A 25,677-nucleotide genomic window follows, 5' to 3' on the forward strand; every position below is an offset into this window, starting at 1 on the left:
TAGTAGTCTTATTAAAAGATAATAAAGGATTTATTTAAGAAAGTGGCTGTGGGAATGGAGAAACAGGAAATATACATTTATGAGCTGTAGTAGAGATAGAACAGAAAGAACTTGGGCCTCAGGATTCTTCAAATACCAACTTTTTTATGAAATCACTTGTTTCCTCCATAATGGATTGGTTCTCCCTCTGTGTTCCCATATAGTAACTATTTCCTTACTTAGTATTACTTAGTATTTATTCCATTTTGCCTTATGTTTTAGATAGTTATTTATGTGTCAGTCTTCCACTAGGATTATAAGTTCCTTGAAAGCAAGAACCATATCTTTTTCGTATTTTATATATATCTCCCTTCTTTATGTGCTTTTCACATAGTTAAGTATGCAATAGATGTGGGTTTTTGAAAAGATATAACACAATTGATTAGAAACATGAAATTTTGTTGCAGAAAGATTCTCTGAGATTCATTTAGTCCACCTTCATCATTTTACAGTTGAGAAAACTGAAGTCTGCCACTCTAGTGTTTTTTTTTCCTATAAATTATTAAAATCAAATATCAGAAAATCAAGACAACTAACGCCAAACCTCACCTAACAGAGCCTTTTTTTTCTTCTTCTTGTTAATTTTGGAGCAGTCTCTGGAAGAAACTTTAAACTTTGTCATCCTCTGACTGAACAACTTCAGGACTCCTCAGTCTCCTGTAATTACCTGTACCCTGTAATTTTCTATTCCCTTTGCCTGAGCCTTGTTTCAGTCATGCTCCATCTTCTCTTTTGGGGACGAGTTGTTAATTTCAGGGTAACAGAGTGCTTCAGGCACCCAACAGTCAGAACTGCTGCTGCTGACAGCATCTGCCTGGCTTTATTATGGTACCAGCACGTGCCCCCTGCCCTAAACACGTGAAGAATATGTGAACCAAAATATCGAACCTTCATTTGGCTGATAGAATTATGTTTGGAAGTTGTCCAGAATCCAGTATGGATCACTAATAAGTATAAAGTAGAAATAATTATAGCTCTTTGGTCTCAGAAGTGTGGTGTTGCTAGAATTGGAAAGCCTTGTGTAGAAATCTCAACATTCTATATCATCCTTCAAGATGGAGTCTTGTTATCATACCAGGGATCCTACTGAATGTATGCCATCTCCACCTTTCCTGGCGTTGTTTCAGATAAAGGTGGGATACATTTTTCTAAGGAAATGCTGCCAGAATGATGGCCTCATTATTAGCATTCATCTAATATTATCCACCTACCTCATTCACCTAGACCTACAGGTTCTTCCCTTGTCAGACAGAACTGTATATTTGTTTTTGTTTTTTTCTGTATAGTGGGTAGACCAGACAGGTGCAGCCTCACAGAAGAGGTCTCTGCATTTAGCAGGATCAGAACTAGAGCTCAGTTCACACCAGCACCGGATGCGAATCCAGGACCGGGAGTTTCAGGAAGGCTTTGATGGTGGCTGGTGCCTCTCTATGCATCAGCCTTGGGCTTCTCTGCTTGTCAGAGGGATTAAAAGGTAAGAGTAGAAATGAATCTTGGCAGTGGAAGATCTTTGAGTGTTGGAAACTCGGTTTAGAATTATGGACCGGAATTAGTTTTCCTCAATCTAGTAATGATTTATAATACTCTTCAGTACATAGAACTGTAAGCAATATATTTATGTTACTGACTTGGTAGTAATTTTTCATTGAATAGCTTAAAACCCTAAGGTTAGAAAGGCTAATAATCTGAGTCATACAAAGAATAGCTTATCGGTTTTTTAAATCTTTGGAAGGAAATCTACTGAAAGAACTTTTCCTGGTTTTGCTTTTGTAATATACTGCTCAGCTACCTTAATGGTTTGATCCTATTTGAAGTGTCAAGTTTTTATGCCTGTTTATTCATTTTATTAAGATACTGGCCTGTGATTTTGTTTTTTTCATCTACATATCTGTTAATCTGGGTAACCATATTGAGAAACTTTTTTTTTAACCACAAATTCCTTTTCTGCAAAAAGCAGGGGAGGTGGTGGGGGATAAGGAGAAAGTGTTACACACTAGTCGTGCCTGTCAGCAGTGGGAATAGTTTACTTCTCCATGGTTTCATATGCTTCTTCGCAATTCAATTTTTTTAAATACTTTTTTTTTCTTTTATACATGTAAATAAAAAGTTGGAAAATGTAGAAAATTAGCTAAAAAGAAGTATCACTCATAGTCCCACCACCTAGAAACAGCTACTGTTCACATTTCAGAGTGTTTATTTATGTTGTTTTTCCTATGCATATTGTTGTATAGTGAGATCCTAGGATGTATTTATGTTTGTGTGTTTTTTCTTTCATTTATCATTACAACATATTTATTTTCCCTTCTTTATCTGTTAGAATTTTATAGGCCTGGCAGTATCCTAACTCGTAACAGCAATAATGCCTTGTATTTAAACAGAATTTTACAATTTTCAAAGCAGTAGGTGTATGAAATAGGTCAGGCCAGTAGTATTACAATCTTTGACAAATTCGTTAGCTGCAGAGATGGAACTAGAGTTCGAGTTTTCAAAGTGCTGTTTCCACTCTACTGTGCAGCTTCAGTCATTTCCCCACTTTCCTGAGAAGCAAATGATCAGCATTTAGGAACAATCATTTCTGCTTTGGTGGTTTCACTATTAGCTGTGATTTCCCCCCTGCACTAATGTACACTACCTTTTTCTCCCCTCTTGAAGGTCAGACTTTCTTACTCTGGCTCTTAATTGTTTTCTGTGTGTGCAGTGCCATAAGAACAAGTGCACGACAATCTGCTTCTGCCCCAATGAGGCCTCAGATGTCTGTTCTTCTTAGTCAGTTCTCTACACTTTAGGTGATTTCCTTTTTCAAAGTAGAAAACTAAACAGCTTGCCTTCTGCTGAGGAAATCAGAATATTTACATTTCTCTCGTCCTATTTTGGATCTGTGTTATTCATATTTTCTCACTGAAAAGAACAGGATGAGCAGCATCCAGCCCACAGTCACTAATCCCACAGAAATAAAGTGGGTGGTTCCTCCACATTCGTGAGACCTTTTCCCAGTAGCCCTTCAGGTTATTTGGTGTAGAGAACAGACATGTATTGATTCATTTCCCATTTATTGAGCACCTACTGTCCGCCTGGAACTCTTCTGCTTCATCTATGTTGGAAAACCAAAGATATGAGAAATTCACAACGCTCTTTCCCACTATAAAAATGGTATATATCAAAGCACTTTTATTTGGTGGGAGGTAAAAGAGAAACATCTTCTTACAACCTTTGGAGAATAGCAAAGTAATTAAATTCTCTTGAATGCATTGTTTTTCCACTTGAAGATTCTTTCAAGTTATTCAACAAATGGTTTAATATCCATAAAAAAAAACCAGTACAAAATACTTAGAAAATATAAATGAGTGTGGTTGTAATTTAAAGATGATAGACATTTTTATTGTTGTTGTTGTTAGCTGCTGTCAAGTAGGCCCCCAACTCGCGGCAACCCCACGCACAATGGAATAAAATGTTGTCAGATCCCGACCACCCCCATGATTGGTTGCGGATCCTACCATTGTGATCCATAGGGTTTTCATTGGCTGATTTTTGTAAGTAAACCACCAGGCGTTTCTTTCTAGTATGTCTTAGTCTGGAAGCTTTGCTGAAACCTCCCGTTCAGCATTCTGTTAAATAATAATTATAAATTACCGCTTTAGGGGAGTTAAATTTGTGTTTGAGGATTTTTCTATCAGATTGGAGGACAGTTAATCAACAGATCTTCCCAGAAAACTTTAGCCTTTGACTCAAAGAAGGACAAGGACTTTCATTTATGTGGGACAACGTGGATGCTTTGAAAGTATTGTGTTTGGATTGTAGAAGTCCCAAAGCTAGTGAGAGCTGTGGGTCTGAGTAGAGAGGTCAGGTGAAAAAGTGTTGAGGAATTGAGAGAGGTGAGTTGTCTTTGTTCTGATGATAGGAGAAATCACAAAACAGAGTTCATCCTCAAGTGAAGGGTATTGTGGGAAAAAAAGTGTTTTTCACAAACGCTATCCCTCTTGGTAAGGTATCATCTATAGACCTCTTGGTCCCACTGGATAATTTTCTATAGGGCTCGTATGTTATGTGATCCTCCAGGAAACTAGAATTTAGACCCGTCCTATTAAATTTGTATTTGTTTAAGGGTGGAGGGGAGAACCTGGTACACCCCTCACAGAGGACGACTTTGGATAGCAGCCACAGCCAAAAAACCCTCCCCTCAAGAAGTCTCAGAACTCCAGGCTACATATCGTCTTCTTCGTGGGAAAGGTAACAGCCATATGTTCTCCTTTCATTCCTACTTTGTGGAGAGAAGTCATCGACTTTCATCTTCTGTAGTTTTTTCCTGATGAAACTAAGTTTTAAACCTTGTGTTTATTGTTTGTTTGATTAGTGGCAGATCGTAGACAGCTGTTCAAAGCACTATTTGTCAAACAGTGCAAATAAAAATACCAATTTCCAATACCAGAAATCAATGGTTTAATCTAAGAAAACTTTCTCCCATCTCTTTTATTATGAAGGTGAAGTGACTGCTACAAACTCTGGAATCTTTAGATTGGGAAGAACAGCCACAGATGATAGTTTTTTATCTAAAGTGACCCAAATAGACACCTGCTATCAGATTTGGACAGATAAAAGTTGATTGACTTAAGCAGCATATTTTGGGAATCACTCACTAAAATTTGGGTCCTAAGTAATACTTCCGGTCGTTGGGTGTTATGTCCCCGTTCCCCCACCACCCGCCCCCGGCTTATCCAGCTCATATAGTTTTTTTGAAGGTAGAATTGAGAGGATAGTTGTAGATCCATCTTTAAAATGGTTTTTAAGAAACTAAGCATGAGGAATCACTAAGAATAAAAAATGTGTGCTTCCTTAAAAACACATTTCTGTTTTGACATATTTGAATAGCTTGTTTTAAATTTATATTCTGACATTTTTATGGTTTTTACCACCAGAGAAGAAAATTCTGTTTTCTTGACACCTGTAGCTGCCTTTCTTTGTTTCCAAAACCTATCACCACCAAACTCAAGTTTGATCTAGTCCAGCGTAATAGAATTAATTTGTTTGGAATGAAGTTTTGTTGTGCTTGAACTTTGATGGTGGGAGGGCAATAGGTTTCTAAAGGAAAATTTTCCTAGGATGTGGATAGTGGACTAATCAAGCCACTCACTAGATTTTTCCCTAAAATACAATCGCCACCCCCCCAAAAAAAAAAAAACATTGCTGTCAAGTCGATTCCAACTCTTAGCCACCCTATAGGACAGAGTAGAACTGCCCCATAGGGTTTCCAAGGCTGTAATATTTACGGAATCAGACTGCCAAGTGCTTAACCACTGCGCCACCAGCGCTCCTTAAAATACAAACAATTGTGCCAAATAAAAACTTCATTGTTCCTTTGTCTACAAATAGATAATAAAAAATGTGATTTGTTCAGAACTGAAAATAGACTTGTGAGTTCTAAGGTCACAAAGAAGGAAATTTATCCAGTCCTTTTGCTTTTCTTGATTCAGATTTGGAATTTCCCTGTGACTATCCATCAGGTTGTCTTCTCGGCTGTGTGGACCTAACTGACTGCTTGTCCCAGAAGCAATTTAAGGAGCAGGTGAGTAAACGAATACTTCTCTTGGAAAGATGCTTGTTTTACCACCATAAAATTGTGCCGCTGTCACTGACCTGTGGACTCTTCTCCGTAGAATATCCTGGAGATGGTATAGGTGATAGAAATTTTATATTTAGATATATGAGGAGAGACGTCTAATCAGGAAATATTGGGGAGAGAAAAGACAAGAGCATAAACAGGAAAAACTTAGTGGTGCTTTGATTTTTGGTGTATGGACTAGCGCATGTACATTTCTTTGTTAAAAGCTCTTGCCAGACAGCACACACTACAGGGGAAGTCAGCACAACTGGACTAAACCAAAAGCTGAGAAGTTTCCTGAATACAGCCAAACACTTCGAGGGACAGAGTAGCAGGGATAGGGGTCTGGGGACCATATTTTCAGGGGACATCTAGGTCAGTTGGCATAACAAAAGTTTATTAAGAAAATGTTCTGCATCCCACTTTGGTGAGTGGCCTCTGGGGTCTTAAAAGCTAGCGAGGGGCTGTCTAAGAGGCATCAATTGGTCCCAATCCACCTGGAGCAAAGGAAAATGAAGAACACCAAAGACACAAGGAAAATATTAGCCCAAGAGACAGAAAGGGCCACATAAACTGGAGACTCCGTCAGCCTGAGACCAGAAGAAGTAGATGGTGCCCGCCTACCACCAGTGACGGCCCTGATGGAACACAACAGAGAGTCCCTGACAGAGCAGGAGAAAAGTAGGGTGCAGAACTCAAATTATAGTAAAAAAGACCAGACTTAATGGTCTGACTGAGACTAGAGGGACTCCAGAAGACATGACCCCTGGACTCTCTGTTAGCCCAAAACTAAAACCATTCCCGGAACCAACTCTTCAGACAAAGATTAGACTGGACTATAAGACATAAAATGATACTCGTGAAGAGTGTGCTTCTTAGCTCAAGTAGATACATGAGACTAAATGGGTAGCTCCTGTCCAGAGGCGAGATGAGAAGGCAGAAAGGGACAGGGGCTGGCTGAATGGACACAGGAAATCTGGGGTAGAAAGGAAGAGTGTGCTGTCACATTACAGGGACAGCAACTAGGGTCATATAACAACGTGTGTATAAATTTTTATACGAGAAACTATCTTGAATTGTAAACTTTCACTTAAAGCACAATCTAAAAAAAAAGCCCTTGCCAAAATCCAGCTAAGAAGTATAGGGCATTCATCCCTTATTAAAACTTTGCTTCCTTTAGTGAAGAAGTTCTTAATTATCCCTTAAATCCTCTGATTGAGTGGTAGGGATGGTAGGATCTGCTAATGCTTCTTCTGGAGCACGTGGTCCAGGCCAGAGAACTCATGATCGGCAAGTGTGTTTAAACTCTGGTCGCCTGGACTGTGCCATGTGTAGTGCATATGTACGTATTCTGTATTTTTAGTCATTTTGGTCACTAAAGATTGACATAAATAAAATACATTTTTGAACAGCAGAGGGAGCTGGAGGACTTCATCTTAATAACAAAACTCCTGAAATGCAGAGCCTTTAGGTTTAGGCAGAGCCCTGGTGGTGCAGTGGTTAAGCACTTGGCTGCTAACCGAAAAGTCGGTAGTTTGAACCCACCAGCTGCTCTGTGGGAGAAAAATGTAGTAGTCTGCTTCCATAAAGATTTGCAGCCTTGGAAGCCCTCTGGGGCAGTTCTCTTCTGTCCTGCAGGGTGGCTATGTGTCAGAATGGACTCCAAGGCCTTGGGTTTTGGTTTGGTAGATTTAGGCTCAGACTGGTAGAAATCCAACCTGGGAAAGTCCACTCTCGAAGCATGAAGAGTGTTTCCTAACACTCTTTGAACAGTTACTTTAGGTAATAGGATTTCCACCACTGTGCTTAAGGAAATGTGCTTCGGCTTAATTTTCCTCAGAAACTTCCTTGTTTTCCAGACGTCACTGCTTTTCCTTACTGCTCTTAGTATCTACTTTATTTCTTTTCTTGTCCCTCTCACCCCCTCTGTCCTCTTCTCATGGATTTTAGCCAGCAGCAGTGTTATTCCTCTAGATTCTTGTCCTTCATTTTCTTGTGGGTTGCCTCCTCAGCCCTCCTCTGATTACTTTATGTGTAGGAGTACAGTGCATGCATGTTGGTGTGAATGATGACTCTCAGCCTCTTTTTCTGCCCTGAGTACCTGATTCAGACCTGGGCTAAGCCATAGACACGTGGAGGCCCTTCGTCTCTCACCCCCTTGTGCCTAGACTATCCCTCTATGGGCCTTTTGCCCTTTTTATATTTTTTTTGATGTCTTCTTTCCTACTCTCCCCCCCTTTTTTTTTTTTCCAGTCCAGAAGTAATAATTATAAAAATACCTTACATTGCTATGGGCTTTGCGGTTCTAGAGACTCTCCCAATCATTAACAGCTTAGTATAACTTAAAGGATTATGTTTTCCTCCTGGGATATTTGCATTCTAAAAGTGAGCCAAAGAGCATCTGGCAGTGGGCGGTGGGGTTTAGCAAGAGGCCTTGCTTTGCTTTCTCATTTGTCTATCAAACACCACCTGATGCAAGGTCAGATGATGTCAATCTTCAGACAGTTAGCCAATCTTCTTTCTGCCACAGATTTGTGTAGAGAAGGGTAGGAAACTATAATCCTAGTCTATGGAGTACTACAAGGGTTACAGAAATTAGAAATCTAACTAATAGAGCAAATCTTTTTGGTTTCTCAAGGATACCTGTCTTTCAGGTCAGCATGATATTGCTACTTCAGCTTATATTCTGTCTTCTCTCCTGAGGTTGCTATGAGCAGCACATTGAAGTGCAGGAATCTTCCCGTATGTTCACAGCTGGAGGTCCTGGCAACTTTCCTTACGAATTTCTCTGATATATAACATTATACCTAAATGCCAGAAGCCACTAGGCTTCCTTAAACACCGGAACCCCATAACCATTTCCCCCTATGGTCAGCTTGTCTGTGGCTTTTCCCCCATTTCTTTCCTGCATTTTAGGGTACCCCATGAATGTATTCAGAGTTGATATTAGCCCTATTTGGGGATTATTTATTAGATAAGAATCTTACAACTTTTAAAAGTTGTAGCTTTGGTATTTAGTTGCATCCTGGAAAATGTCTAGACTACCCTTAGTAATCTACTTGTCTCTATTTGAGCCAGAGTTCAGTGATGTAAGAAATGTGGTTGCCTAGAGTGTTACACGAGCCTCGTTCTTGTTTCTGAAGGAGTGAGTTGAGAGTTTAGGAATAATAGCCTTGGGACTAGCATTTCCCAAACTATTCCGTGGCATAGGTGTGCTCTGAAAAAAGGGTTCTATGGGCAAATGTGTTTGGAAAATGTATTTGGATGAAACAAAGTTGAGCATGTTTGCAGAACTTCTCGGAGCCATTAATATGCTCACGTGCATTATGACTCTGGGAGAAGTGCCTATAACATGCAGTGTTCCCAACTTTTGAACACAGAATTTTTCCCCTTCCCACTACCACTGCTTCTTTGCATATGGCGGAACTGGTAACCTGTCTGTATGCAATTTAGGAAGCACTAGTCTAGGTATGTTTGGCTTTCCTTTATCCTCATAGGTAAACTCACTGAGAGAGAACCATCCAGGAATCAGTTCCCTGACCTGTGTTTTTCTTCTGCATCTCTAGACCCATTTCTCATCACCCAGCTGAACTGCATTTTCTTTGAAAACCAGTGTAGATCTAGTACTTTTTTATTTTAACTGAAACTAAAAGTGATCCCATGTGACTTGGATCACTTTTTACTTCTCCATGCTCTTCCTTTTTCCTTCTCCAAAGAAACACAGTAATTTACTTCCTGACCTCACATTTTTGGCCTTTCTTTGGTGAGTTAAAATATACTGAGCACTGATTATTTTTTAGCATAGCGTGATCATCTACTTCACTAAAAAAAAGTAACAGGATAAGTTTTATTAGTGGTTGTTTTAAAATCAAGTGCACTATACTATGTAAGTGGCTTAAAAAATATGTGCTTAAAATACTTTCCCTTGAGCTAAGAACTTGTCTTCCTTTTATCTTCTAAGACTAGTATGGCTGGCATGGCTGATTTGTGCCAGGAGGAAAAAAAAAAAAAAAAAAGTCCACTAGACCCTCAATCCTACTGAGTAATGGCAGGGGATCAACCTAGACAAGGCAGGAGTGATACAGAAAAGGCTGTGGGCTCAACTCGGGAGAAAGGTAGATGAGAGCCATCTAGTTAAAGCTTTCTTGTATTCCCCTAGAAGGAGCCCATGCCATTTGCCAGCATTTTATCTGCCAGCAGCATATGTAAGCTCTCAAAAACAGCAGGGAGGATGTTGACTACAACAATGCATCAAGGCTGTGGTTTGTAACCTCAAAAGTAAGGCAGTTAAAACTTTTTTTTCTTTTTTTTTTAAACAAAGACATTTTGATTGCCAAACCCATAACCATTAGCAGCTGTGGTTGTGAACAGTTCTCTAGACCTAAGAAGTTTTCAGACAAAAAGTTGAGTTGGTGGTTTTTGTTTCTGTGTGTCTGTGTTGTGTTTGTATGTGCTATTTATATGCCTGCCTTCAATAGCAAATCTGATTTGTCTGTAATCTCCAAGATCATTGATTATTCTATTTCTTCTGAACTGAATCCATTCCTCTCTTGCCAGCTTACTGACCCTTTAGTCCATTTGATCTTATGGCTTTTATAACAGCCAAGACCCTGAGTATCTTCAAGGAATTATGCTGAGGGAATCTACTTCTGAGTGCGTCTATCTAGTAATAGACATCAGCAATGGAATTGCAGCCTTCTAGTGGGGAAGAGAGTAGTACTTGTTCCTTCTTTTATAAGAGGATCCAAAGTCCACAGATTTTCAGGAAAATTCCAGATATCATTTCATGTGTGGAAATCATTGGCTTCTGTCACCAGTGGATTATCTGTGGGTCTGAGAGGTGAGCAATTAGAGAATGAAGAAAGCGCTGTGCAATATACAAACCAAGCATTGGCCTTGAAGATGCAAAGTCCCCAAATTCTCTGGTAAGGTATATGAAAATGTCCTCTCTGTTGTACTGAGGAAATCTGCTAATTCACAGACCTCAAAATGTATCTTCCTGAGGGATCTTGAAGGCTGTCTCTGAGACCCAACAAAGGGAAACTGTATGTATGTCAGCAAAAACTAGCCTAGCCCTCTTCAAAATCACGGCTTACTTGAATGAGACAAGGACTGTATCTTCAGAGTTCTTGTGAAGTCTAGAACACTTACGAGAGTTTCTAGGTCAGAACAGACTATCTTTAGAGTAGTTTGCAGCCTGAGTTGTCAAGTACCCATTTGAAGATGGTTTGAGGAACAACTATGTTATGTCCCCCCCTTTTTTTTTTCTTTTAAAATCCAGCGAGTATTGTGCTTTCTGTTGTACTTACCCTAAAGAGAGAAGGGGAATATTACCACTTTTCCATATTTGAAGAGGAGAAAGAGACTGAGAAATGTAGGAAAACTAGTGAGAAGGCAGTCTGGGGTAGAAATGTAATAAAAACCGTTTCTAGGATAATGGCAGTGGAATTGAAGAGGAGGGGGACAGATGCAAGAGGTTTTATGTGGGTAGCATCAGTGGCTTGACGTGATATCTTCATTTTTCACCTGTAAGTAAACCAAGGCTTAGAGAGAGAAAGTGGTCTGTTTGATGTAGAAGGAAGCTGCCGAAGCCTTGCTGTCTTCTTGCAATCTGTTCAAGGTTTCTTGGTTTGTTATCTAGTACTGTGTGAACCAGATGGCAAATTATCTCCTAGTTTTATTGCTCAGAATATTATATAACCATATATTCAACAAGTATTTACTGACCATCTGTCATGTGCCTTGTACTGTGCTAAAGACCAGGGATGCAGGGTTTGAACAAGACAGTTCATGGCCCTCTAGAGAATCTACTCTAGGGTCTCTCCTGGGGCGTGCTAGGAGAGACCAAGATGAGAAAATCCAACCATAATAATTGTCATATGAGGAAAGGAATGAGCAAAGGATGGGACCAAACCAGCTTGACTGGTGGTGGGGTGGGGACGTTCAAGTAAACTTCTAACAAGAGGCAAGTACTGAAGAAAGCAAAACTGAACTATTTATATCTTCCTCAGTATACCATTCTATATTGTGTCTGTTCCCTTGTCCACTAAGAGAGCTCCTATTCATCCTTTAAGACAGCTCAGATGTCAACCTTTCTGTAGACTTTCCTGACCCCAGCCCATTTCCTCCCTGAAAGGATTCATCACTCCAAAGACTGAGCTACTGTGTTCATACTTTGTGATTGTATTTTTCACTTATCTTTTTCTTGGTAATTATATCTTCATGTGTAGTTTCTTTAGGTCACCACCTAGATCTTATTTATATCTCCAGTGTCCTAGCATATAGGCTGGTGCATAGTAAGTACCCAATAAATGATAGTGACAGTACATTGAGAGGAAGCAATGGTTGGTGTATGGAAAGCCTTAAATGTCATATGAAGAAATTAAAATGTATTCTGATGTGAAGACAACTACATAAGTGATATAATGAGCTGTGCATTTCAGAAAGATAGTCCTGGAAGCAGTAGGAAGGATAGATTGGATGGGGCAAGCCTGAAAACAGGGGATGATTTAGAATGTTACCATGATTGTCCAGGTGAGGCATGATGAAGGCCTGCAGCAATGCTGTGGCAGTTGAGTTGAAGAGAAGGGAACAGATGATTGAAATGTTTAGGAAGTAAAGTCTATAGGACTTGATGATTGGCTGTGAGGGATGAGAGAAAGAGAGAAGTCTAGGATAAACTCAGGTTTCTGGTTGAGGTGAGTGAGTGAATGACAGTACCATTATTTAAGATGGGGTATACAAAGGATCAGAAGAAAGGCCAATAGATCTACTTCTGAAAAATTAGCCACTGAAAACCCTGTGGAACACAGTTCTGCTCGCACACACGGGATTGCCATGAGTTGGAATCGACAGCAATTGATTTGGATTTTTTTTTTTATACAAAAGAAAAAAATTTCTTTTAAGGTAAATAACTTTATAAAGCATGTGGCAAAGAAAACCACCTATAGTATAGTAGTAAAGGAGAGATGTTCTGTAGTATCTGTCTGATCACCATGACTCAGGTTTTCTGTGATTTTCATGGGAATGTTTTAAAAAATATTTAATCTGTTTTCTTCTAAAAGACAAATGTTATTTTATAAAGGAGTATTGTTGATATTAATAATGCCAGATTGCTTGATAATGATCTTACCTTACTATGTCAGGTGAGGCCAAAGAATTCTCAGTTGTTTTCAGTTGAGTCAGACCAGCCATTGGGAGAGTAAAATCTAAAATTGGCACAGCCCTTAACTCAAGAGGCATCTTCAGCATTCTGAGGTATTAGTCTCAAAGTACACTTCAGTGGTTGAGGGCCTCATAGTGTAGTATCTTAATTAAGAGCAATTTTCTTTTGGTTCTCACTATTTTAAATTGGAGTGAAAACTTGCTATATGAAAATTAAGACCAAAAATACTTGTGGTGAACGGTTGATTCCCAGTTAGACCTTGAAGTGTCAGCCCAGAAAAGCTACGAGGTTAATTTTGGAGAAAATATACTTGCTTGGGTCCTTTTCAGCATGTGAAGATTACAGCATAGGATTCTAAAGGGTGTGGAAAGCCACAGAGGAGATTTTACTGTGAGTAGGGTGGGACCTGCTGTGTGGCTTCAACCAGATCTTTTTCCATAAACAGCGATAGAACCCGTAAGTTGCATCTCTCTCATCCTTTATTCTTTTCACCGGGAGCATATGTGAATTGTCTTTATAGCATTGAGCTGGAAACCCCTGTTGATACTGGGCACATGACTTGAATCGGGTGCTGGTACATGGGAGTTCAGCTGTCCTGCGTTGGGCCAGCTGGCATGATCTTGGTCCATCCGTAGTCAAACATGCGGTAGTTATCTGGTCAAAGTATCGTGATCAGTTTGTTACCCTAATGTGAGAAAACCTATCTTCTAGTGTAGTGAGGCCTGAGGTGTTAGTTACACTGTGAACACCTTGAATTCCTTTGAAGGAAAATGTAAACAAAAAGCCTTTATCAGAGAACACAGTTGCCTTCATATGGTTCTTTGGCTCTGTTGTGCCTGTGGCCTCTTTATCAAACTCATTTCCTTCTCTTTTTCAGAGTGTTATTGCCTCAATCTATGGGAGTTGGTTTTTAGCTAACTAGATTTCAGAGCCTGGTTTCTTATTCTCTCTAGTTCTCCAAAGTTCCAACCAAGAAAACCTACAGCAAATATAGTATATGTGTATGTCCATTTCAGTGAGTTCCTTCTTGATTGCTTGCTTTAACTGTTAGTTCTCTAGAGATGGGTATAAGGTTTATAGGTTGCCTGGGGATTTGTTGTGAAGAGTGAGATAGTTTAGTAGTTATTGATCATTTCAGTGCAAAGACTAAGTGGAGGCTTGCGGAGTTGATGAAAATGCCCACTTGGCTCTGCCAAAAGCTACTAAATTTTTTTTTCTCTGATGGAAATGGCAAAAGAAATGTTTTCTAGATGACTGGTGTATAATTTTCCTCTGGAGAAGAGAAGAAAATGGTTGTTTAGTAGTTAATTACCTGTTATGTTAGACAGCTATGAAACTTATGAGGCATGAAAGAAGAGCAGGCCCACCTCCCCCGCTTGTCAGGCTGAAAAGCAGGTGATAGGAGCTGTGGGCAGCAACAGCAGCAACTTCCTGAGGAGTCTTTTTCCGGATTCGAGTCCCTAGCTGCTTTGTGTTGCTGCTATTAGAACCCATATTCTCCAACATGTCTTTTGTACTATCTCAGTGACCCATAATGCAGCATCCTCTCCAGATTGTTGTTCAGAGCTTTTCCATATTCTTTACAAATGTGAATTTCAACCCTTCTTTCTCTCCCTTTACTCTTGCTCTGGGTCAGCTGCATTTTAGTCTTTTGACTTTCAGACCAGCGAGTCCTTTCTTGTAATCCCCTGACTTGTTAGTGTGGTCCTTAGTGCCCCGTCCCCAGTTGCACAGATTATGCTTTTTGGAGGGTACTGAGGCTCTGTTGGAGCCCTGGTGGCGCAGTGGTTAACAGCTTGGCTGCTCACCAAAAGGTCAGCAGTTCGAATCTACCAGCGGCTCCTTGGAAACCCTGTGGGGCAGTTCTTCTCTGTTGTATAGGGTCGCTATGAGTTGGAATCGACTTGATGGCAACGGATTTGGTTTTTTTTTTGGTTTAGGCTCTGCCAAGCTGACTTTGCCTTAATGCATTTTACCATGAAAAAGAATCCTTTCTCTCAATGCATAGGCCTTGCCTTTTTTTTAATTTATGAATTAATTCAGCCTTGCTTTTCTTCATTCCTTTTGGGTTGCTTTGCTTTTCACCTGTGTTTCTTATAAGTTCCCTGAAGTTCATTAGTAGAGCTTGGAAAAAGGGATTTCACATGGAACTTGAATTTAAGATTCAGTGGGAAAGTTGATTTTAATATCTATCTTAAACGTGTCCAAGGAACCTCTGATGTAATTTCATTTATTCATTGTTTTCCCAGTTTTTTCCATAATTTGACACTTTCTTACCTGTTAATATAAGTCAGGGTTTTTTGTTTTTTGTTTTTTAATCAAATATAGAACCATTGGCCACTTAGCAAGACACAAAAATTTTCGTTTACCTTGTAGGATAAAATAGATTAAAGAGTAGCACCTTCTTTTACAGAGTTACAGCTCTAAGAATGTCCATTTCCCAGCATGCATGTATTCAGCATAATTAAAATAATCCTAATGCTCAAGTTGGGAAATTTATTCTCTCATCCAACGGATGTATTGAGTGCCTACTATGTGCCAGGCATGGGTCTAGGTGCTGAGGAGATAGGAGTAAACCAAACAGACAAAAATCCTATCTTTGTGGAGCTTTCATCCTACTGTGGGAGACCAAATAAAAAATTTAATAAAGTAAATTATATAGTATCAGATGATGGTAAATGCTGTGGAAAAAAATAAGGTAGGAAAGGGGGATTAAGAGTACCAGGTTTGTGGGGAGAGTGGTGCTGCACTTTTAAACAGAGTGATCAGGGAAGACTCACTGTGAAGTTGCCATCTGAACAAAGACTGAGAAAGAGAGGGTGGATATCTAGGGGGAAAGCATTCCAGGAAGAGGAAACAGGTAAGTGCAAAGACCCAGAGGCAGGAAACACAAGGAAGCCGGTGTCGCTGGAGGGGAATGAAAATTGTGGAGAGTAGTCGGAGAAGGCGTCAGGGAGGAAATTGGGCACCAGGTTGTCTAGGGACCTGTAGGCCATGATAAGAACTTAGACTTTCATTCTGACTGAAATGGAAAGCCATTGGAGAGCCTTAAGCAGAGGAATGAAATGATCTGATATTTTAAAAAGATAGCTCTGGCTGCTGTGTTGAGAACAGACAAGGGGAGGTTAAGTGAGAAACAGAGGCCAGTTAGGAGGCTGTTGCAGTAATCTCGGGAGAAATTATAATGGCTGAGACCCGGGAAACAACCATGGAGATTTTTAAGAAGTGGTTAGATACTGGATGTGTTTTTTTTTTTGATTGTGCTTTAGGTGAAAGTTTCCAAAACAATTTAGTTTCTCATTCAAAAATTTATTCACAAATTATTTTGTGACATTGGTTGCAATCCCCGCAATGTGTCAGCCCTCTACCCCTTTCCACCCTGGGTTCCTCGTGTCCATTCACCCGATTTTCCTGTCCCTTCCTGCCTTCTTGTCTTTGCTTTTGGACATATGTTGCCCATTTGGTCTCGAATACTTGACTGAACTAAGAAGCACATTCCTTGAGTGTGTTATTTTTTATTTTATATGCCTGTCTAATCTTTGGCTGAAAGGTGGACTTCAGGAGTGGCTTCAGTTCTGAGTTAGCAGGGTGTCTGGGGGCTGTAGTCTCTGGGGTTCCTCCATTCTCTCTCAGACCAGTAAGTCTGGTCTTTTTTTTGTTAATTTGAATTTTGTTCTACAATTTTCTCTGTTCTGTCCAGGACCCTCTATTGTGATCCTTGTCAGAGTGGTTGGTGGGTGGTAGCTGGGCACCATCTAGTTCTTCTAGGCTCAGGCTGGTGGAGGCTGTGGTTCATATGGTCCGTTAGGCCTTTGGATTAATATTTTTCTTTGTCTTTGATTTTCTTCATTCTCCTTTGCTTTGGACAAGATGGGACAAATAGATGTATCTTAGATGGCCACTCACAAACTTTGAAGACCCCAGATGCTACTCATCAAAGTAGGATGTAGAACATTTTCTTTATGAACTATGTTATGCCAGTTCGCTTTGATGTCCCCCAAGACCATGGTTCCCAGCCCTCAGCCCCAGTAACTCGGTTCCTCAAGGTATCTGGATGTGTCTAGGAAGCTTCTATGACTTTGCCTTGGTCCAATTGTGCTGACTTCTCCTATATTGTGTGTTGCCTTTCCCTTCACCAAAGTTAACAGTTGTCTACTATCTAGTTAGTGATTGCCACTCACCACCCCTCTCCTCCCTCATAACCATCAAAGATTTGTAAACTTTTTCTTGAGTTTTTATGTAGTCTAATGCAATATTTGTCCTTTTATGATTGGCTTATTTTACTCAGCATAATGCTCTCCAGATTCATCTATGTTGTGAGATATTTCACAGATTCATCATTGTTCTTTATTGCTGCATAGTATTCCATTGTGTGTATGTACCATAATTTGTTTATCCATTCATCTTTTGATGGGCACTTAGGTTGTTTTCATCTTTTTCCTGTTGTGAATAGTGCTGCGGTGAACATGGCTGTGCATATGTCTATTCCTGTGATAGCTCTTATTTCTCTAGGATATATTCCTAGGAGTTGCACACATTTTGGGGGAACACAGTTCAATCCATAACAAGTGGGAAAATGGATGTGCAAACCTGGAGTTCAGGGGAGAGGTTCCAGGCTGAAGATATAAATCTGGGATTCTTTAGCCTATAGATGTATTTTAAACTTTGAGATTGAAGAAGATCATCAAGGTTGTAAATGGAAAGAGAGAAGAAGTGTGTCTCAGGCCTAACCCCTGTAACCTTCCAACATTTAAAACCTGGGGAGGTGAGGATCAGCCAGGAAAGTGGTAAAACCAGGAAGAGAATGGTATCCTGAAAGCCAAGTGAGCAATGTGTTCAAGAAGGAGAGAGAGATGCTTTCCGTCAAGTTCTACAAATACATCAGTTCAGATGAGAATTGAGGATTTGATTTGGCAATATGGAAGATAACATTGATCTTTACAAGAAAAGTTTTGATGGAACAATGGGAGTTGAGAGCTTGTTTATAGTGAATTCAAGAGAAAAAAATTGGAGAGGAGTTAGAGGCAGGGAGTATAGATAATCTTTTTTTTTTATTGTGGCGAAAATATACCTAACAAAATATATCCCATCTCAACAATTTCTACATATACAATTTAGTAACCTAGATAGTCTTTTGATGAATTTTGTTGTAAAGGGGATCTGAAAAATGGGATAGTAGCTGGAGGCGGATGTGGGATTAGGACAGGAATGTTTTGCTTTTTGTTTTATGGGAGACATTACGGTATGTTTGCGTGTTAATGGAAGAATTGATCCAGTACAGGGGGGAAACTAGCTGATGCAGAAGAAAGAGGAGAAAATGGCTTGCAGTATTGGCAAAGCACCTGTGAAGTCCTGGCAGCAGTGTCCTTTGCCTTGAACTCTCTAGGCCATAGAGAAGAGGGAACAGGAAAATTGAAGAGGCAGTAATTGTGACTGCTGCTGCTTTGGCCTCTGTAGAGTTAGGTTTAAAGATCTTGATGGCAGCCTCTGGTCTTATTCGTGCCCAAGCACCTCAGCATGGGTCTTGTGCAGAACTTCCTTCCTTCTAACATCCAGCAAACAGAGCTGGGCCCTGTTTTCCTTTGACTTCTAAAGATCTAGAGGGTAGGGAAAGAAGGGGGTTCACCCTCTCATCTTTACTGTTTCTTTTCCATTGTGAACATTTTGACCCTGCCTACCAATATAATTGTGGCTGATGCATATTAAGCTTATGTTTTATCACAGTATGTGTCACGCTTGTTTCACACTGAAAGCCATGACGTGGTATGAGGCTGAAAATCCCTCTTTCCACACAGCATTACTTATCACCTGGGATAGAGTGAACAATGAAGAAGTTTAACTGTTTGTGCTTCCACTAGGTACAGTGGTAATTGAATTTTCTTACTCATTTACTAAAAAAGCTCCATTTCTACTTTAGAGGGGTATTTAAATCTTTAGAGGACACATCTTAGCAGGCGAATAAAAGTGGAAATAATTTCATACTACTTGATGGTAGTTACTAGGAACAAGGCTCCTCTGGGAATGAAGCCTGACCAGATGCCCATGAGTCATATTTGTTGAACATGATAAACACAAGATATCCCAAGAGAGGAAATAATGAATTATCCGATCAGTTGGAAATTGCTAGAGAACGTTGTCTGCCACCCTCTGGTTGTTCCTTAAATTGTGGTTGTGTGGCCAGCGTAGTCTGTGTCTGTCTTTACAGAAGGAATAAAAGACCTAAATACTCACACAGATTTGTTCTGTGAAAGGGATCCAAAGGATGCTTCTAAATAATTTTCAGAATTACTCTACCTTTTCACCCTAAGTAGGCCTGGAATTCATCCAGTAAAACAGCTCTTGCATGTTCATACCTTTCAGAATGAATCATCTTCCTTCCCTTTAGTGAGAGAAGGCCTCTGTTTACTGTTTCTGGCAGGATTTCCACAAATGTTCTTTCTTAAGTCTTTCCATTGCTTTGCTTGAGTTGACCCTAGAGGGGTGCCTGATCTTCCTGAAGGAGACCTGTGAATCTCCCAATTCACAGTTGCTGGTGTTAAAAGACAGTGAATTCTGATTCATTTTTTGGAAGTATGTCAGGCATCCCTTTTTTATGAAGTTGTTCTCATTATAGGAAGTCAGAGACGGCAGGCAATAGACTGTAAGAATACTGTGCTAATCGGTAAAAAATGTAGAACAAAATTCAAATTAAAAAAAAAAAAAAAAAGACCAGACCTGCTGGTCTGAAAGAGACAGGAGGAACCCCTGAGACTATTGCCCTAACACAGCCTTCTAACTTGAAACTATAGATACTCCTGGAGGACACCTTTCAGCCAAATAATAGATGGGACTATAAAATCAACAATAATATCCGTGAAGAATGTGCTCCTTAGAACAATCGACCCTAGGAGACCAAAAGGGCAACATTTGCCCAAAACCAAAGATGAGAAGGCAGGGAGGGACAGGGAAAACAGACTAATGGAAACGGGGAACCCAGGGAAGAAATGGGGAGAGTGCTGACACATTGTGGGGATTGCAACCAATGTCACAAAACAATTTGTGTAAGAATCATTGACTGGAAAATTAATTGATTACATAAACTTTCACCTAAAGCACAATAAAATTTTTTTTTAAAAAAAGAAAGAAGAATACTGTGCTAAGACTGGGGAAAGGTGAAGGTTCTTGCTTGTTGAGCATAATCCTCTTTATTTGACTGTGAAATAGAGAGTAATATCATCTGAACATGGAGGTGAAATCTAGGACGTTCTTTGATCTGCTTGAAATTCAAAATTTGTCCCAACTAGCCTGAACTTTTTATTATTATGTTTTGCAGTATCCAGACATCAGTCAAGAGTCTGATTCCCCATTTGTTTTCATCTGTACAAATCCCCAGGAAATGATTGTGAAGTTTCCTATTAAAGGAAATCCAAAAATCTGTAAGTCCTAATCTTTGATGATCTAATTTTATTTCTTTATGCTTGCATCTCACTTGTGTAACTTTTTGAAAAATTTTTCTCTTTTTACCGTGTTCTATGGCATCCTTAGCATTGGAGAATTAGTATATTTATTGGTAACTTTAATGTTAGGTTAACTACAGCATCAACCAAACCCATTGCTGTCAAGTTGATTCCGACTCATAGTGACCCTACAGGACAGAGTAGAACTGCCCCATAGGATTTCCAAGGCTGTGAATCTTTACAGAAGCAGACTGCCACATCTTCCTCCCGCGGAGAGGCTAGTGGGTTCAAACCACCAACCTTTCGGTTAGCAGCTGAGTGCTTAGCCACTGTGCCACCAGGGCTCACTGCTCATTAAAGGAAGTAGTAAACCAATGCCAGTGACAACATTGTCATTTAGTCATTGTTCCTCATATCCAGTCCAAGAATAAGACTTAATTTTTTAACACTCCTTTATTATCTCTTTTGGATGCGCCACTCCCCACGTTTTCCTTGATTATTGGTCCTAGAGTTCTGCCCTAACCCTCTTGCTTTTTATCTTCTTTTTGAAACCTCTAGATGATTTCTTTTTCTATAACTTTTGCTCTTATGTATTTGTGACCTGTAGTACCCTCTGCATATTCACTTCTCAGGAAGTGCTGTTGATCTTACTCTTTCAACTTTCAACTCTTCTTCAACTCCCAACTTCTCTTCCTCTGTCTAGTCCTCTTCTGTTTCAAATCACTTTCAAAAAAGCATATAGTGATGCCCTCCCTGTCTACCTTCCTCTTAAAAACAACACCAACAACTCTCATCTCAGTCAAATGATAAAGTTTGCTCTTGTCATTACAGTTGTCTTGTGCCCATGTCACTGCTTTCCCATTGTGTGTACTGGATGGTTCTAGGGCAGGCAATGTCTTCAGCTGTGCACAACTCCACTTCACCCTGTACCTTGGGAATCAACTAGCCATTTTATAAGTCTGTTCTCTAGAGAAGAACTTCTCAAACTCTAATGAGAATAAAAATCACGTAGAGAGCTATTAAAACACAGATTCCTAGGCCCTGTTCCCAGATAATACTGATGCTGGTGGTTAGCTGACTACACTTTGAGTCACACTGTTTTCTAGCACAAAATAAAATGCTTGGAGTATGAATTTAGGTTATTGTATATTCAGTCATCTCTCATGTTTTATGAGACATAGGTTTCTGAGATTCTTACAAATCAGAAAATCTGTAAGTATAAGTTATTCTTGCCTTACATAAATTATTTGTTTCAGATTGAACCCCAGATGGTGGCCAAGTGGCCCTGGAAATTCTTTCTTTTTTTCCACTGTTTAGGATTTAAAGCTCCCTTTTCTTTCTCTTTGTTGCTTGTGGCATTCTACTCCTTCCTACTGTGTCCCTTTGTTACCTTACTCTAGGCACTGGTGGCAGGAGGAAAGGGTGCTAGGTCTTCTCTCCCAGACCCACTGTTGCTTGATCTGCATTTCCAGTTCCCTTTTCTGAGCTTCCTATCTTGATTTTCATCTGTTGGTTAAGCTCCTGTGAGAAAATGCTTCATGAAAACAAAGGTTAAATATTTCTCTGAAATGTTTTACTTCAGTACTTTCTCTACCCAGAGACCCACTCACCTTTAGTACATATGCGGCCTTCATTTTTCTCCATAAGGTTTAATGGGGGAGGAAAAGTGATGATCTTAGTAGAAAGCTTTAATAACCTCCTATCTTTTTCCTGTTGTTTCTGTTAGTTAAAATCTTTAAAAAGCCAAATGGGCTGTGTGTGTGCTTCAGGAACAGCAGGGCTGGAGAAAAATTGTGAGATTGCAGCTTCTTCATGGTAGCCCAGATAAGGTGAAACATCAGTCAGAAACAATAGGTAGGAAAATTTAAAAAGGAAAAAGTAGGCAGGCCAGTCCCTGTGTGTTTAAGAAAAAACTTCTATATAAGAAAAAACTTCTATTGAGAGGGAGCCAGTTTATCTGGAGGTTTAATCTGGTGTGAAGTTTCTGTTCCCTGTAATTCCTTATTCTTTTATCTTTCATCCCTCCTTACTGTCTCTAAAAACCTTCCACTCTGCCTTAACTCGCCACCCTTAGGCCACAGGGACCACCTCCAGTGGCCTGGAGCTGTAAAAGTCTTTAATTCCACTGCCTCAGGGGAAAATACATACTTGCTTCTTAATTGGAATGCTTATCACATTTGCCCTTAGATATATTGTTACAGGAAGTCGTTAAATCCCATAGTATTAATAATATTAATACTCTACTTCACCTATGGAGAGTCCCTGAGTGGGGCAAATGGTTAAACGCTTGACTACTAGCTGAAAGGTTGGGGGTTTGAACCCACCCAGAGGTCCTTCAGAAGACTGGTCTGGCTGTCTGCTTCCAAAAGGTCACAGCCTTGAAAGCCCTATGGAGCAGTTCTCTGCACACATGGAGTTGCCATGAGCTGGAATGGATTCAGTGGCAGCTAACAACTTCACTTATAGCACTAGGACTTAATTTTTTTTTTTTTTTTGTGGGATGGCTTAGGAACCTAGCTACCCTTTATAGATTAGTTCTGTGAGAAATATATTCCAAGTACCAAACTTTTGACTTGCAAATAAACTTTTAGAATACAACCCATTTACATGTTGTATCACGTGTGTATGTGTGTGTATTTATATATATGTGTATCTTAAAGGGGAATGCTGGTTGTGCAGTGGTTAAACAGCTTGGCTGCTAACCAAAAGGTTGGCAGTACGAATCCACCAGCTACTATTCGAAAACCTATGAGGCAGTTAGTTCTACTCTCTTACAGGGTTGCTATGAGTTGAAATCGACCAGCTGGCAACGAGTGTACATATTTTGATTTGTTTATGTTTTTGGATATGTGAACTTGAGCAGGCTTGATCTGAGGATAATTGTGTTTCTTGACACTGAAATAATTCAGAAAAGAGCAATGTACAATATGATACCACTTGGTTATGTGTCTGCCCAAATTAGGAAATGCAATAAGTTAAGTATAGTAAAATAAATAAGTTGAATGCTCAAATGAAGAGATAAAGGAAATCTTTTTACTTTTAATTAACTACATGTTTTATAAACTTATGCAAATTACATCTTATGTGAGCGTGTGAAAATCCGTATGAGAGTTGTATCAATCAATGATAAATATTTTCTCCCCTTTTATCTTCTCACCCATCTGCTGCACGTGCATTTGACTTTCTTTTAGGCATTATGATTGAGGATGTGGTTGAACACTGAAATGCTGTAGGTACTAAATGCAAAAGTATTGGGGAAATAGAGAAAAACTAAGGATTATCTGTCTGCTACTAAGAGAGTATATGTTACTGTAGTTCACTGCTCAGATCCCAAGTCTTAAAACACCAGACTGAACTAGAATCAGAGTTCAGAGTTCCTGTAATCCAAGAGCAGCCATGATGACTGCTTCTTCAAGGAAGGGCTCCAGTCATATTCCTCTTCCTTTGCCTTCACTGGCCACTGCTGGCCTGAGAGTTGCCACTATGGGTAGTCTCTGTGGTAGATATTTGAGATACAAAGGTGTCCTTTTCATTTTTAGGGCACAGTATCATAGAGCTGTAAGAGGCCCTTAAGTCTGTGTAGTCCAACTTCCTCTAGAGTTGAGAAAGTTGAGAACAAGAGTGATTAGGTGACCTCCTGAAGGTTATACAGCTAGGTAGACTCAGGACTAAAACTGGGACCTGGGTTTTCCAACTTATTCAATACAGAGAACTAGAAGCCTGGAGTCCTACATGGAATTCTAAATTCTGTCCTAGCTTGTTCTATAAAGCAGAATGAGATGCAGTACTCTTTGTACCTCTAGGTATCACCACCTTGACAGTGGATACTCTTGTGTTTGTGATACTTGCTATTTTTAGTTACTTAGTAGTCCCTATAATGTAAGAGGTTTTGAAATTTGTAGTGTCTCTCTTCTTTGTTTAATTCATTTGATGAAAATATTTATTGAGCACTTAAACCCTTTGGCAGTCACTAAGGTAGGCATTGGAGCCCTGGTGGTGCAGTGGTTAAGAGCGTGGCTGCTAACCAAAATGTTGGCAGTTCAAATCCACCAGCCCCTCCTTGGAAACTCTTGACGGCAATGGGTTTTGGTTTATGGTAGGTGTTAGCGATACAGAGGCAAACTTGCTTTGTAATAGGGCCCTTTGCTAGATTGCTGGCACATGTCTGTGTTTTCAGCTAGGCAGACTTTGGGATAAAAGAGCTCCTGAATCCTTGGGAATACCCTATACTTCGAAGCTTCAATTAAAATCAACAGCACTGTGACTGTTGTGGACGTCATTTGCGGTATCACTTAGTGACGGTTTCTGAGGAAGCCCAGAAAAGGAATTAATGTTATCCCAGAAGCAGGTGTAGCCCTAGAGAGATGGGAAAAAAATACAAAAATTTAAGAAAACAGGAAACTTGTTAGACTGAGGAGGTTGAATGTTGTATATAAATATACTTTTCAAAGCACTTTCACAGTTGCTGTTTTTCTCACAATCCTGGTTCAATGGTCAGGACATGTATTCTTATCTTCGTTGGACAAGTGAGAATATTGAAGTCCAGAGAGAGATATTGAATGACCTGCCCCAGGACACACAGCTAGTTACTACAGAGGAGGGTGGGCTAGGACCTGAGGCTCCTGACTTGTAGCTGAGTGCTTCTTCTGTTGCAACGGAGTGCTGCAACAGGTGAAAATGGCGCTGTCTGTAGTGCGCCTCACTGTCCTTGATGGGAGGCTCTTTTTATTTTGTTTTGTTTTGTTCTGTCTTATTTACTTATTTTTTAGTGCTGAGGCTGAGCTGAGCTATTTTTCTGTTTCCAGTGTTCAGCATCGCTATTGACTTAAATGGGACTTTTTTGTGGGACACAGCAAATTGCAAGACCTGTCCTCAGGCCAGACAGACAGGAACTCGAAGATTCTCTTCATGAGATGGGTGGCTCCTAAGGTTGCTACTGCTGAACCAAACTCTATCCTGGTAGATCGGAGGAGTCAGAGGTCAGAGACCACATCAGTAATGAACCTCTCATTAGGGTCACCTGGGACAGGAAGGTTGCTTGTTTTCTAAGTTTAACACTTAGAAGAGTCACACAGCCCGTGACCTTTGCCCTTCTTAGTTGGCGATAGCGGCCCTTTGTCAGTAGAGCATTCACGTGGATTCTGCTCCATTGTTTCAGGTCACTCCCCCTATTAAGTCTGAGGCAGCAAAGGGGAGTTGCACTGCTTTTCTCACTGTGAAGGAGGCTCATGCATTATGCTCAGCCAGTTAACAGGTCAGAGGAATGGGATCCCCACTGTGCAAAATACACACGTGTGTAATAAATTTGGGGTTAAAAATTTTGCCTGACCATCAGACACCCTGAAAAATGTGGTATCTCTTTTTTAGTAGCTACAAAATGAGAAAGATTAACTTCTTAGATTCTTTCGGCAAATACTGTGTGTGTGTGTGTGTGTGTGTGT

General features: G+C 40.0%; 1 protein-coding gene across 3 annotated transcripts in view; it reads left to right on the forward strand.

The window, feature by feature from the left end:
* Positions 1-25,677, forward strand: part of TRIP4 (thyroid hormone receptor interactor 4) — a 53,502-nt gene that overhangs the window by 25,840 nt on the left and 1,985 nt on the right. Inside the window, exons 9-12 of one of the 3 annotated variants that reach the window (XM_004374660.1) lie at positions 1,326-1,513; positions 4,142-4,266; positions 5,508-5,599; positions 20,113-20,215. In XM_004374660.1, coding sequence (XP_004374717.1) covers positions 1,326-1,513; positions 4,142-4,266; positions 5,508-5,599; positions 20,113-20,215 — 508 coding nt within the window. Of the gene's footprint in view, positions 1-1,325; positions 1,514-4,141; positions 4,267-5,507; positions 5,600-9,794; positions 10,603-20,112; positions 20,216-25,677 lie in introns of those variants that run through there. The other 2 variants (XM_023729716.1, XM_023729717.1) reach the window with 2 other exon arrangements.

Source organism: Trichechus manatus, unplaced genomic scaffold (genome assembly GCF_000243295.1).
Source record: "Trichechus manatus latirostris isolate Lorelei unplaced genomic scaffold, TriManLat1.0 scaffold00030, whole genome shotgun sequence".
NCBI lineage: Eukaryota > Metazoa > Chordata > Mammalia > Sirenia > Trichechidae > Trichechus > Trichechus manatus.